The sequence below is a fragment of the Tupaia chinensis genome, unplaced genomic scaffold (genome assembly GCF_000334495.1).
Source record: "Tupaia chinensis unplaced genomic scaffold, TupChi_1.0 Scaffold000494_1, whole genome shotgun sequence".
Classification (NCBI taxonomy): Eukaryota; Metazoa; Chordata; class Mammalia; order Scandentia; family Tupaiidae; genus Tupaia; species Tupaia belangeri.
This window is the reverse complement of record NW_006160006.1, coordinates 5,349,543-5,365,315: the sequence shown is the minus strand read 5'-3', so window position 1 is coordinate 5,365,315 and position 15,773 is coordinate 5,349,543. Positions and strand designations below refer to the sequence as shown.

Genomic DNA, 15,773 nt, shown 5'->3' with positions numbered 1-15,773 from the left:
CGCGGCTGCGGCGGACAGTCTGCAGGGGCTCTGTCGCGACATACGACAGACTGCATCAAACTTACGGCCTCAGGACAGCGAGAAGCAGTCACCGTCCTGGTGGGAGTACGGCGCCTGGATCTGGCTTGGCGTCCCCGGGGCTACGCCCACCTGAACTAAAACGCCTTAGCGTTGGAAGGCTCCTTAGATATTCATCAGAATATGTGCAGTGAGGAGGTTAAAGACGGTGGGCTTGCACTGCAGCGTTTCATTCTTACTCAGAGATGGGCTGGTGGCTCCAAACGGGTGAGTCCACTACACCGGTGGCCAGTGTTTACTGAGTCATGCTGAACGGGGTTATTCTCACAGCGAGTTCAACGCCGGCCTGCAGTCTCTTACTTTTTCCCTTAAATGTCTTTTCCCTCCCTCTGACTTAATTTTGAAAGTGGTACTTAAGAAACATCAGTCTCTCTGCTTTGCTGGCCCTACGGAGACAGACTGGCAGGTTCTGCCGAAAAGGACATCGAAGCAGTTTGATCTTCACTCTTTCTGCAGAACGAATTCTAAATACAGGTAACATGCATTTAGAATTTTCCCAGAATTCTTGATGGATATGTTTCTAGTTATCATACTGTACTTACCTTTTAAAAAATCAGATGAGTTTGGCAGAGTGCACGATGTTTTTAAAACTACAAATTAAGGATCAGTTTAATGATGTATTTAGAGGAGCCTATTCCTGTAACGAAACTAGACAAACGCCTCCCCTCCACAGGTGCTTCTGCTTTTGCTTTTCCTGTAATTAACATTCAAATGTATTGAATCCTTTGGTGGCAATGACACCTGATTTTAAATCCCTAATTTTTCAGGACCTTAAAGCCTTTGCAGAAACACTGTCATTAGTGTTTTCAGGAACATTCATGAGTTTGAGAACCCCAGGTTCTTTTCTCATCCGGTTGAAAGGGAAACTAGCACAGAAGAAGTGGCAGCCGTGGCTGGGGGTGGGTAAGGAAAAAGACGCCCTGTGGGGCCAGCTTAGGTTACAAATCTGGAGTCCCAGCCATGTAGTCGTTTTATCTTTCTGACATCCTTGCTACCCCAGGCGGAGGGCACAACTTCCGCCCTCACCAGGGGGAACAAAGAGAAAGTGACCAGCCAGGTGGCTCCCTTCTGGCCCTCTGAGCCTGTGCCCGCCTTTCCATCTGGCCACGTCTGCTTCTCCACGTTAGTGAGTGTGGACAGAGCCCGCTGACCCTCTGCACACCACCGGCACAGAGAGAGGCCCAGCCAGCACCAGCCAGTACTCGGCCAGCTGCAGATACTGGACCAGAGAGTGAGCATGGGGTGGGAGGGCAGGAGACCAGGCCGAGTAGCAGGGCAGGTCACAAGCATGTTGGCCCAGGAGCATGTTTTCCGCTGAAGCCTCCTCCACCTCCCTGACTCCACGCACCGGTGGCCTTCAATTACTGCTCACGCTGGAAAGTAAAGTGTGACCAGGCGTGACTTTGAGAATCATACAAAAACGGTTTCATATAGAAGCCTTCATGTATTTTTTTCCCAACATGTTCTAGAAACACCTTTCCACATGTGATAAGGAGGCACAATAAAGGAACCTGGCTGTAACTATAAATTCTGTGATTTCAAAGAGTTTCTTAAACTTGAGAAGGTCATGCTTTTATGATTATGAGATTTGAAAGCAGAATTTAGCCTCTTGGAGGAGTAACAGACTATCTAAGAAGATGAAGAGTCAAATAATCAGTTACCATACCTGCCAGTGGAAGTGCTAGGATTCCTGAATACTTAAGCGTAAAATATTTGAAATAAATTTAAATGTAAAACGAGTGGGACCAGGTGGTGGTATGAGGCTGATGCAACGTCCTGTGAGGGGGGCCTCACCTGGGATATTTTCGGTTCCCATCTGGACTGCCCCGAACATGCCTGGTGTCTGTGCCTGTGGTTGGGGGTAGCCGCGGCAGGGAGTGCGTTGTGGCGTGAAGAGCCTAATAGGAGTGCCTCTCACTCTTGCTCCAGAAAGAAAGAAGTAAGCATACAAGAAACATGGAAGCTTTTTTTTAAAAAGAGTTTTCTGATTTTTAAAAAAACTTTTTGGAGAGGTTTTTGCCATAGGACGCATGCTTGTCAGAAAGAGAGAGACAGAAAACGAGAAATCACCCCCCCCCGGGGGGGGGGATGGCCACGCCACAAACCCTTCTCCTCCATTCTCCTCTCAGGATCCTGGGCACACACACACATGCGCCCAGCATGAGTCTAAGCCACCGGGTCTGGGACTCAAACCACAGTTGACCACATGGGAGTCCAGCAATATAGCCATTACACCAACCGCTGGTCTCTGATTTTTCTTTTTTGATATAAAGCGCATTGACTCACCAGAGGAACAGAGATAGACAGAAAGCGAGAAATCACACACACACACACACCCCAGGAGTATGGCTATGCTGCAATCCTTTCTCCTTTATTCTCCTCTCAGGATTTTGGGCACACACACATATGTGCCCGGCATGAGTTTTAAGCCACTGGGGATCTGGGACTTGAACTGTGGTTGGCTATGTGGGAGTCCAGCAAATGTAACCATTATGCCAGTATGCCATCTGCTGATCCCAATGGAAGCAATTTTTGAAAAAAATCAAATTTGTTACCCCTTCTCAAATATTCCTATAACTAAAAATGGAGATATCATTTTTACCCACTTAAAGAATTTTACCCATTGTTACTTCAGAACTCTTCCCTGGGTTTGGCATGCTCCTTAATACTGAGCATGTAGTGGGGCCTCTACAGTTTCTGAATGTATGGCGAGTGGACCTTGCTCTGCTGTTGTGATTGCTGGCCGACGTACATGCAAAATCAGATCTAATTACAGATTGGGAAGCCGACAGAGGTACGAGCGAGGCGGGATGATGCACTGATGGTTCTGGAAACCCACAAGCCTGGGTGCTATGCCGCTTTTTAACCTGTGGTATTCCGACGAATGTGCTAGCGTTCTCTGTGGCTTTCAAGCACGCTTTCTTCACAACAACTGAGAACTGACATCTTTGCATAATGTGTATATTGACACTGCTTTGTACCTAAAATGACTTTTGAGAACTATAGGCCAGCTTTGTTTTGGGTTGTTTCAGTTGTTCTTATGTTTGATTTATTTGGGGTGTTTATAGCAGTCATTTGTCCTGACAACATCCTTAGGGTAACTTTAAATGATTAGAACTTTTCAATTTTAACTTAATTTTGGTGTTCTTTCTGATGTTTTATTGTGCCTTACAAAGCATTACACTGATATTACATTCTAATATCAGTATTATTGGGTTGTTGGAAAAGTCATGATGCATTTTTGCATAGAAAAACATAGAAAAATACATCATGACATAGAAAAATACATCATGACTTTTCCAATGACCCAATAGTATAACCATAATTACTATACAATGGTTCTACTGTATAACATGCACACACACACACACACACACACATGAGTTCTAACTTGACTATCATTATAATAATGAAACTAGAGAATATTAGGTTGTTGGGAAAGTTATGACACATTTTCTATGCAAAAATGTCACCCGATAATAGATCTTTTTTCTTTATTATAATTTCAGTCTTCTGAATCAAAACTGTATTTACAAATAATTTTGATGTTTTTAAAATTAAGATATGCTTAAGAGAAAAACAAGTGCTTTTTTCATTAGTCACTTAGTTTCTATTAAAATTTCACTACTGCAAGAACAACTACAAGGATGTTTTCAAAATATGTATTATTCTTTATACAGGAATTGATTATAAATATATGTATTAGACAGTGGGAAAATTTAGGGGAAATATATTCTTTTTTTTGAGAGAGGTTTTTGCTATAGGGCGCGTGCACCCCCCAGGGGGGATGGTCACGCTGCAATCCCTTCTCCTCCATTCTCCTCTCGGGATCTTGGGCACGCATGCACATGTACCTGGCATGAGTTTAAGCCATCGGGTCTGGGACGCGAATCGCAGTCAACTACCTGGGAGTCCAGCGACATAGCCATTACGCTAACTGCTGGTTCCCAAGGGGGGGGGAGGATAAATTCTAATGTGCACACAATTTTAGTGCATGAGATAGAAAAGTACCTTTTTTTTTTTCTTTTTCCTTTTTTTTTTTTAAACTTTCCCACAGGGTACATGCACTTGCTGGACGGAAAGACAATGAGGGGAAATAAGAAATCTCCCACACGGGGGTGGTCATGTCGCAATCCCTTCTCCTCCATTCTCTGAGGATTTGGGGCAGGCATGCCTATGTGGCTGGTGGGTTTTCAAGCCATGGGGTCCAGGACTTGTGCCCCGTCAGCCATGTGGGATTCAGCTGCCTAAAACTCCATGCCACTGTCTTGCCCTCTATTTTCTTTTTAAAGTTTCATTTTACGATATTTTATGTTTATTCATGATAGAAAGTATGTAAATGTGCACGAGAGAGAGGGAGAGAGGGAAGCATCCTCCGTGAGGTGTCGCCCCTCTGCAATCCGCTATCCCAAGCCTCTCAGCTCCTCAAAATAAAACTGCACACGTGGATGGGAAATAAAGCCAAGAAGGAGACAGAACAATTACCCAACTGTCAGACTCACTATCTCAGGCACATCCACCCAGCAATCAGCCCTTACCAGGCTGCAGGAGTCTGGGTAAACAGCATGGTAGGATGCACAAATAATCTGGCTGGTTTGTACCCAGTTGCTAGCAAAGTGTGACAAAAATTAGATGTCGCCAAACCTGGAGACCCTCACTTCAACCCTGTTCCCCAGAGTGGGCACTTCACAGGCACAATGGCTTTTACTAATTCTTTGCACACTTACACTATCATCGGACTACATTCCTTTATCAGAGGGCGCAAAGAGAATCATGGAGTGAGAGTAACTGATTGTTTCTGAACCTCAGTACAGAATTTTATCACAAATGAATCACTCAGTTCAAGGCCTCTGGAACTATGGACTCTCAAAGAGCCTTGCTGTTTTCTCCTGAATGTAACCAATGTTAGTGTGTAGCTTTCTAAAAACCTTGCATGGAGATTGCATTCCCAGACCTGTCCCTCCATGTGCTTATTTAGTCTGTGTGCCTAAAGTAATGCCAATAAAATGTCATCATCACTTGCTATAAAATACAGCAGGCACATCTGCACCGCGTGATCTGAATGAGACAGGGTAGCCCACTGAAGCTCGAGAATGCCTTGCAGAGAAAATGCAGAAATCAATCAAAACAAGAAAGCGCGAAGTTCCGTTTGGCCACGCAGGCAACAGAGGTACATGACTGTCTGTGGCTGGTGAAGACCTGTAAACTGGGTCACATCCAGACCACGTGGAGTCCTGTCAGATAGCGAGGCTCTGCGATTGTGCAGAGTGCACACAAATGGCAATGTGTTAGAAATAGGCTTAATGATTTTTAAAGTATAGCCTTTCATTATGAAATTGTGGGGCAGATAATTCCAGTGTGTTCCAGGTCAACGGATAAAAAGATTAACAGAACAAGTTGCTTCACAGGCCATGACAATGTCATTGGCCACACAGAGGGACATGGATGTTAGGATTTATGGTGAAGAATGAACGCTCCTAGAATAATGAGTGCTTATCAAACACGGTTAACCTCAATCTGACTCCGATCAGCCCAAGTGCGTTCGTTTTTGTAATAAGCTTATTACTATGTATGTGTCTGGGACAAATATTAAACAAATAGTTTTGTGGACTTTTCAAAAACACACATGAACTGTTCACTTGGCTTTAAAATGTAATTAGTATAGCTGCTCTGTCGAGTAATGTTCAATAAATGATGAACATTCACACTTTCTATTTTTGCTGAAATATTCCTTTTCTGGTTCTGTTTGATCCTCGCACCAATCTCCTGATGGCCAGGGTCGAAACTGCACCCTGGCTGTGCTACCTGATCCTCATCTCTGGTGCTAGATTTCCTTATTCCTAATTATTTCGCCAATCTTGCATCTGCTGAGTATAGAAAAGCAATTATTAATCTGACAATGGCCTCGCCCCCCTCACCTTGGTTGAGTGTGAAAATAATTACTAATCGATGATGCCTGGGTTTAGCTTCATTTCCACCTGGTCAGACCACACCATGCACCTATTTATATTATCTCCCTGGACCCTGAAGACATTAACAAGATAAAAACAGAAGTGATCTCTTTAAAGTGACCCTCTTTCGAAGTAGCTATTTTCTCTAGTCTTTAAAAATAGGAAATAAATAAGGATGAGAGAGGTTAATTAATTTTCCTGTATTACCAGAATCTTCTAGCTTGAAAGTTTACAATGCCATGTTCACATTGCTTTCATGTAAAAAAGCTATATTTTGCTATAGGGTGCGTGCGCTCACCGGACAGACGGAGACAGACAGAAAGTGAGAAATCACTGCCCAGGGGGATGGCCACACTGCAATCCCTTCTCCATTCTCCTTTCGGAATCTTGGGCATGCACGCACACGCACCTGGTGTGAGTTTTAAGTCACTGGGTCTGGGACGCGAACCGCGGTTGACTACGTGGAAGTCCAGCGACATAGCCATGATGCTAACTGCTGGTCCCAAGAGGCTATCTTTCTAACCTGCTTTCAAACCCTTTTCTCTACTTCTAATATAGGCAAGTACCTCATGACATGATTAGGCCTTTTGAAATATTTCGGTACAAATGGCTGTTTTCTCACCGGACAGACGGAGACAGACAGAAAGTGAGAAATCACTGCCCAGGGGGATGGCCACACTGCAATCCCTTCTCCATTCTCCTTTCGGAATCTTGGGCATGCACGCACACGCACCTGGTGTGAGTTTTAAGTCACTGGGTCTGGGACGGTTGACTACGTGGAAGTCCAGCGACATAGCCATGATGCTAACTGCTGGTCCCAAGAGGCTATCTTTCTAACCTGCTTACAAACCCTTTTCTCTACTTCTAATATAGGCAAGTACCTCATGACATGATTAGGCCTTTTGAAATATTTTGGTACAAATGGCTGTTTTTTTTTTTTTTTTTTTTTTTTTTTACCACATTTCTAAACCTCTGTATTGTGAATTATACTTACTGCATTTATAAGCACTATATATTCAAATAATCTTGCAGAGTTTAACCCAACTAAAACTATCCTTTTAAAGAACATTAAAATTAATTTCTAGTGTAAAATAACCAATTGTGGGCAGTTCAATTATTTTCTGTTAACAAAATGGTCAACCACCATTAACGAGTGAGAGTTCATTGTAAAGCGAGGGTTGTCGCAGCGGCCGGACATCTCCACGTGACTCCGCGTGACCATGGTGACAGTCTACAACGCACACAGCATCAGAACATGGCAGCACACACTGCCAGCTACCACCAGTACGCGACGCTGGACGCCACACTCCAGCATTTGCAAGAAGCCGGATGGGTCGCATGTCCCACTGAAGTCCTGGCTCAGCGCTCTGCGCTGGTGTAGCTGTGGCTTACCCACGTGCGTGGCAGCCTACGTCACACCATTCCCGTGCCCCTTTGTCTTGAAGATGAGCTACTGTCGTCTGGGAGTGGACCCCTCTTGGGAGTGGAAATGTGTCCGAGGCTGATGCTCGGTCTCCCAAAGGCCCTCACATACTTCATATCACCTCCCGCTCCCTGTTAGCACCGTGCGATATGCTGTGTGATTTCTAGTGTTCTGAGTATTTAAATCCTCCCTTAGGTCTGCATCAAACCCCACCCTTAATGCAACGTAGATTATATTCTTTCAAAGCACTTTGTGGTCATTCAATTTGTCACATGAGGAAACTTCCGATGAGGTTTACTGACAAAGTTGGAGACTGGAACTCCAAGTTTTCCAATTCAAAGACCAGGGTAGAAGCAAAAACACAAATTCCTTGGCCAGAGGGGGCTTCGCATGACGCACTCTCTAGGCAGTCGCACACTGCCAGGAACTGCAGTGCGAGAAAAAAATGGGAGTGACCCCAGGAGGAGTCCTGTACTCCGGGGGGAGTAGCTGGGTATCACACTGAAGCTGTGTCTACGCAAAGTCCATCTGTACGTGTCATTTATCCTCAAGTCATAAATCCTTCCCCGTTTTTATGGATACTACAAGGAGTTTAATACCTTACTCCTTTGCACCTTTCAAAAGGAAATAGGAGGGAACCAGCAGTTAGCGTAATGGCTATGTCGCTGGACTCCCACGTAGTCGACCATGGTTCGTGTCCCGGACCCGGTGGCTTAAAACTCACGCCGGGCGCGTGTGCGTGCGTGCCCAAGATCCTAAGAGGAGAATGGAGGAGAAGGGACTGCGGCGTGACCATCCCCCCTGGGGGGTGATTTCTCGCTTTCTGTCTCTATGTCTCTCTCTGTCTGTCTGGCGAGCGCACGTGCCCTACAGTGAAAATCTCTCCAAAAAAAAAAAAAAAGGAAATAGGAAAAGGTGCATTAGAGAAGAATTTTCAAAATGTAGTAGGAACATAAATGTAGCCCATGTCAAGGAGAAGGGTAGCTTTGCTTTGACTCTGTGACAAAAAGAGACTTTACTTAAAATGTCTTAATATTCACACTAAGGAAAAAACCATCTTTACTTAAAATTTCTTAATATTCACACTAAGGAAAAAATGTATATTCCAATCAGCTCAGTACTGTTATTTTTTAATGAGGAAAGAAATACTATTTTGTGTTTGGCTATCTATTAATAGAGATAACCATATACATTCATATGTTTTCTATGTATCTGAATCTACCCAGAGGCATCAATCAACCTAGAAACTCTCTGATTTCTAACACTTACAGGAAATTCTAGATTCTCTTTTTCCCAAAGCTTTTCTGTCACTATTTTGAGCAAGAAATACTTTACTTTCATAAAATAAGCTGGAGTTAGAAAAGAGCTGCTCTGGGTCCTGCATGTGGGGCACTGCGACATGTGCTCTGTCACTGTGGTCTGCACCCAAGTCCCAGCGTGTGTTAGTGCTGCCACCATTCAGCAAGCAGGAAGCTCAGAGAAGCCGTAACACCCCGAACCACACAGCCACTCTGTGACCCAAACCTCATCGAGCCAGAAAACCCACACTCTTACACGGATCTGCTCTCGGTATTCCTTCTCACTCACCCCTACAAGGGAAAATCTGTGCAGCTATATTTTAGTGGATTGGAACTAAATATATGCAAATAAGAAGGGAGGAGTCATCCACAATGGGTCAGAGACGGATTCTCTTGGCTTTCTAGAAAACATCATCTGACAGAGTACAGATTGTCACCCTTGGCTGTAGGGCACAGCTGCCGGGGCCACACGGGAGACCCAGTCTTGGACACCAGGTGACTCGAACACACCATGTGTGCCCGAGCACACGTGTGGCCCTGATTGGCAGGGAAGTTGGGGGGAAGATGATGGCTGGGTAAGACCCCATTAAGGTTGCCTGTCACTGTTTCTCCCTCCCTTCTCCCTCTCATGAAGAAAATAAGTACATAAACTTAAAAAAATACAAACAGAACCTATAACTGTACAAAGTTAGTGATGGTCTATGCCATGGAGTGAAGAGGGCAGAAGCCAGAGCAATCGATGTGGGTGTTACAGATGTTCCGTTCTCCATGGTGCCTGACCCCATTCTGATTCTGTTTTGTTGTACGAAATCTCAGTAGTAGGAACGATCCCAAGAAAACTGTCTTCTATGACACTGACATTCTTATTTTCAGTTTACCCTTCTGTAGGGACTAATATTCTACTCGGTTAGTTTACTTATTTAGTATTTTCCTCATTTTAATTGCATCATTATTTCCTAAAAATGGGCACCTTTATATCAGTGAGATATATAAATATCATAAAATAAACAGAAATTATTGGTACCAGTTCAGAGGTAAAGCTTGCTATTCCAATGCGACTATATCTCATACCCATGAAAAACCAGACTATAAAAGCGTGAATGAGTGATCCCTGACGCTTGTGGGTTGCCACTAAAATCCGTTTCCACTTTTGATCCCTGAACAGTTCTCACGGCTAAAACACACAAGGAACACCCCCAGTACATCACTCCCAAACTTGGGAAAAAAGAGCAATCTTTCTCTTGTGTAATCTCTTTCTTATAAGACGCTTTTGAAAGTTCCATACATGAGGTCCTTGCTCCTCGCTGGGTCTGCTCTCTTGTACACAGACTTACTCCGAAGGAATAAGAAGCTCCTGGGATAATGCTTTAACTTCAAAAGCTGGGTTCACAGAAATAAGCTTGCCAAACTAGAGAGTCCCCAGATACCAGATCCTTGCAAAACTTGGACGAAGGGGAGCAGAGCAAGCCAGACCGAGAGCAGAGAGCAAGGGGAACGTTCACTCCAAGCACGTCCAAATCTAGTCCCCGGCCAATCAGGGAGCACATACCTGCTTACGTGGCCACAGACATGGGGACTGAAGAGCACCACAACGGGGCTGAAGGCCGTCCTTATCTGCAGCCCCTCCTCGCCCTCTTGCCAACTAGTAATCATAATGATTATTATGCAACTTCCAGAGACAACCAGACGACGCATACCATTAGAACAAAGGATTTCTAGCACTAAACTGAGAATGAGCCCTCCGAGGCTGGTGCCAGGGCCGTGAGCATCGAGGGTGGCAGCCACCACAGTGCTGCCGCAGAGAACCGCTGGGCACAGCTGCCAGGCTGTGCCTATGACGCCACCAGCAGGGAGGAAGGATATCCAGTTATTTAACCTACAGGACACACCCGGAACACACTCGGGAGTCTTGAATTTCCAAATAACATTCGGGTAAGAGATTTAACTTCCCAAGTGAACACATGGAAAGACAGGACCTGAAACATCATATGAAAAATAAATAAAATCATTCTAACCTTGTAGTGAAAGTCTCACAAGCTTTTAAAAAATCTCTCTATCTACTTTTCCTATTTAAGAGTCCTTTTATTTTCTACGTGTGAAAATTATTTAATGCACTGTGCATCTCACAGAGGTTTCTGCTACCTATGCTTTTTGAACAAAGCTGTAAAACCGTGTGCCCTGAAAAGTGGGGGTCGTGTGTGGGGGTCGGTACGTACGGGTCTTTCTAGCAGAGTCTTCCACAAACAGGGAGGAGATGTCTTCGTCCACGCCGGCTTCGTTCCGGGCGATGCACGTGTATGCGCCGGTGTCTTCGTAGTGCACGTTGCTTATGTGAACCTCGCTGCCGTTCGCTGGAAACGGGAAAGGGGAACTTGTCAGTGCTTCCTGATTACAGTCAGGCAGTTCTCTTAGCTAGCCCTAATTAAACTGCTTTCCTTCTTACTGCCACACTTTGGACCCAGGCCCAATGATTCCAGACGCACTCAAGTGTCCCATCGACTGTGCTGTCCTCGTACTAACACGAGCCGATGCTCGGCACCTAATGCACGCACGTCGGAGGGAAACCAGTCCTCTCTCCTATGCTGTCGGCCAAGGGTTTACGTTTGATAACTGTGACTTCACTTCAGTGTTTGTTTTTTGTTTTTTTATAAAAGTCGCAACCCTTTTATATATATATATATATATATATAAATCGCAACCCTTTTTTTCTAAATTTTCATGGAAATTTCAGTAAGAGCCATATGGTTCATTTGCAGGAAAACACAAAGGAAAAGATATTTCCCAGAGAAATGAAGTAAGCTGTGTCACACGAGTGCACCGCTGCCATTCATCAGCTTCTTACTGAGTTTCTACTTGGCACCTGGAATTATTAGATAAGAAGGACAGGAAGGTAACACATAACTCATGTAACGAATATCAGTCTTTAGACAAAGACATACCTAAAATAAACAGTAATCTGGAGGTTAATATAGTCAATGTATTTGTTACCAAGGGATTAAAGGAGTAATCCAACTTTTAAATCCCGATGAGATAATAGTTTAAGCTACTCCCCGAATATTGAGTTGCATTCTACAATACGAAATTAGAGCATAATTTATCATTTATTATATTTTGGAAATATGCTAAGTACTTTCACTTACATTATTCTTAACCATCCCAAGTAATATTTAATAATCACATGAGGAATCCGATACTTGTGGAATAGACTCCTGCAAGCAGTCGACTCTGGGAGTGAGGGCTGGACTCGTGTTTGTCTGACTCTAAAGCTCAGTGCTTGTTGTGGCCTTTTGGGTAGGTTTACTTTTCCTTTCATCTTTGTGTGTGTGTGTGTGTGTGTGTGTGTGTGTGTATGTGTTCCTGTAATCTAATCACAGTAACACTGCACAGCAGGGTGGGAGACGGCTGTTTCCAGTGGATAGAGACCGTAATGAGCATGGCCGGATGGCTGAGTTTGGGGGAGAAGGGCAGGACACCCACAGAGGAGGAGCTGGGCCATCCCCAGGGCCAGTGGCACCAGTGAAGGAAAAGCTGTCCCCAGCAGCTGCAGAACACAAAGTCCACTTGAGACGCAAAGCCCCGGTAGGCTTGAGCTTGAGACCCTGGTTCCCCCACACCCATCAGGGCGACTGCCCACAGGCTTGTTCTAGTTCCCAGTGAAAGGCCGGGATCCTGCAAAGGGGTTAAAAATTTCACATGTGAGCCCAGCCTTTCCTCCTCCCAGTGTCCTTGAGTTAATGGTGTAAAGAATAAGGTATAGGGGCCAGCAGGTGGAACGGCGGTTAAGGCACTGCACTCCCCATGGCCAACCACAGTTCAAGTCCTGGACTTAGCGGGTCACTTTCTCACTTGCCCTCTCTCAATCTGGTCAAATAAAATTAATAATGAATTCATTCATTCATTAAAATAAATAATTCTTTATTAAAGAATAGCTGGTCAGTCATCCCCACTGTTTTAAATGAGCCATCATAAACTCTTAACAGAATGACTTGTAACCTCAACTTCTTGCCCTTTGCGTTGTTACAGAAACCAGCCTTCTGGTCACCCTTTCAGTGAACACATGGTCTGAGAAGCCAGGTATTTCCACTTCTAGGAGATTCGGCCTAAGCCTTGATGCAAATAAACCACTTTTAATTATCATGCCTCAGCCTTCCTTCCAGGCTGACACTCTCAGGGCAGGTGCTGGGCACCTGGACAGGCAGTGACTACTTGTGGAGGGGCAGAGAAGTCCTCTGAGTCCCTGAACTGCCTCCCTGCCCAGCCCCATCTCCAGACCCTGCTGAGACTCACTACTCCAGAGGGGCTTGGTGCCACCTGACGGCAGATACTGCATGCCATGCAGTGCCCATGACAGCCCTCGCTCTGCCACTGCATCGCCAGGGCAGCCGTGCTCAGTGCCGAGTGTGGCCGTGTTCTAAACACAGAGACACAGCAACAAAGAAGAAAGCCCAGAGAAACCTGCATGTGTGAAAACAGAGTGTCACGGATGTGTGTGCGGACCTCGGTTTAGGGACCCCTGCTCCAAGCCCCAGGGAGTAAGCAATGCGTTTAATCCTACAGCAGCTTCTGGTTTCCCGGAAAATGCCATTCCTCTCAAATACCATTCCTTTTCTCTCAAGACTTGTTCAGGGAACAGCCTAAAATCTCTAGATTTTATTGAAACTTCAAATCAGTGTATCCCTTCTTTGACTCCCAGTCTCAGCCTGCAAGCCCCAAGGTCTCTCTCTCTCTCTCCATCCCTACATAACTGTTGTGCCCAGGTATCTCCCGCTAGATGGCCAGGACCACCCACGCCCGGGCCCACTCCTCCCCAACACACCTGCCTTAGTAACCCTCATTACCTAGAATACGCTCACCTGTCCCTGCGCCTCTTTCTCTGAGAAATTTACAAGATTATAGCATACCCATTTGCTCATTTTCAAATTCACAGCTTTTAATTAGTGGGATATCCAGTTCTGCTTGGTATTCATTTCATGACCTTTACAGCTGAATGGCTTTCACATCCTACTTCATTTTTCCTTCAAATCTTTCCTCTTTATTTGATGTTTCGCTTTGTAATAATACCTTCTCCCTTCAATCAAGAGACCTTGCTTTTTAAATCATGAACTGGGTAGAAGGGATCACAAATCACCCCCCCAAATATCCCGTTCTCAGCTTCATCTTTATCTACCCCTCAGAGGAGAGGGCCTCTGTTCTTTCCAGGGCAAGTCTCCTCTCTCTTCTTGTTGGTTTCTATGGCTTTTCTGCATCCTTCCTCCTCTCTGTTCTCAATACTGATCTTTGTTTCAGGTGGATCAACTGTCCAAGAATAAAGAAATGTTTCCATTATTCCCAACCCCCCCACAACAGTCACTGCCTACTGTACCTGGAGAAAGAGGTCCAGATGGTACCAGAGCAGTAACATGGTGTGTATGGGGGTGCTGACCCATGAGGGAAGGTTCTGGGTTTGCACCCAGAGGGCTCCCTGAATATTCTGGGCACCTTCCTCCCCGTGACCGGGGGCTGGCTGAGGCTGGGGTAAGTCATGGTGTCAGGACCTCATTAGGCGCTCGCTTCTCTCTCTCCCTTTCTCTGTCTCGCTTGCTCATGGAAGACAGAGATCAGCTTTAACAAATTGTGGAAAAGGAATTTTATAATTATCTCCTGTTTGTTCCTAAACCCACTGAGGGCTGATTGCTGCTGGCACTGTCTTTTTAAATGATCACCTGATATATAAACTCACTTTAATGACCTTCCCCGAACTTCTACACCTGACATTGTTGAACTTCTTTCCCATTTTTAGTTTTCTCTTCTCTTCTCTTGCAGTATCACCTGGTCTCCTGTTACTTTGCTCATTTTTGGACTCCTTGCATTATCTTTATTCACCTGTTAGTAAGGTATTTGTGCTTTCTTGGGACTTGACTCCGCTTGTTCACAGCACGTCTGTCGCCGCAGTGGTGCAGCTGCCTAGACATGGACCGCACACACGGAGGCCTTGACACTTCGCGAATGGGTCATATCTGGGGACGTGGAGTGTGCACAGAGCCACACGTTGTTTTACACAATCTGTGCCCAGATGTGTCCAAACTCCCCTCACTATTCTCCTTTCATTGTGTTACTAGAAAAGTCATGATGCACTTTTGCATAGAAAAAAACATAAAAAAATACATCATGACTTTTCTGACAAACTCAGTATTTTTCATTCTACTCCCTCAAAACTTTGCCTGTTTTCTCCTGTTTTTAAAATGGACAGGAACTATTTCGCAAGAGCCCCACACTTTCGATGTGAAGTGTGGGGTGTTACCACTCCCTTATTTATTTATCTTACTGAATACTCCTGGGGGAAAAATGTATGCTTGTGTAGTATAGTTTACCCCTATTTAAAAATAAATATGTAAAAGTGTTATTTTAAAACACACTGATTAACATTCACGATTTAAGTGGAGTAATGCAAATAATAGAATACTATTCTTATAGAAATGGATAGAAATAATAGAAAATGAAAATACACTCATTTGTAGCAGTCTTAGTTGAAGAAGTGTAAAGGGAAAGAAGGAGCAGAAAGCTCGTACAGCAGGAACTCGGGTAAGATAACCTGTAGACTGCAGCTCACAGCAGAGCAGGCTGTGGGACACCGGGGGAGGCTGACCTGCAAGGGAGGTTCTGGGTTTCTGAATACACTGGGCATCTCCTTGCCCATGCATGGGTATAAATCACAGAGCTTCAGAGAGAACGGGAGGAGAAAGCAACCCCTATGGGGCATGGTCACGCCGCAATCCCTTCTCCTTCTCTCCTTCCTTTTAAGATTCTGGGCATGCATGCACATACACCCAGATAATTTTTCAAGCTGCTAGAGGTGGGATTCAATCCACGTGGTTGGTCATGTGGAATCTGGCTGCTTTAAGAATCAGACCATAGAGCTAGTCGCAGATTTATACACCTCTTGATATGAGTATAATCAACACATTACATGCAATTATGTCAGCACTATTAAAATTATTTTGCTTTGTGAAACTACCTTTTCTTCACTTTCTACAAATTTATGAT

General features: G+C 44.7%; 1 protein-coding gene across 1 annotated transcript in view; it reads right to left on the bottom strand.

Moving 5' to 3' along the window:
- FSTL5 (follistatin like 5) overlaps positions 1-15,773 on the bottom strand; it is a 570,868-nt gene that overhangs the window by 45,769 nt on the left and 509,326 nt on the right. Inside the window, exon 10 of the mRNA XM_006156498.2 lies at positions 10,967-11,101. Coding sequence (XP_006156560.1) covers positions 10,967-11,101 — 135 coding nt within the window. The remainder of the gene's footprint in view (positions 1-10,966; positions 11,102-15,773) is intronic.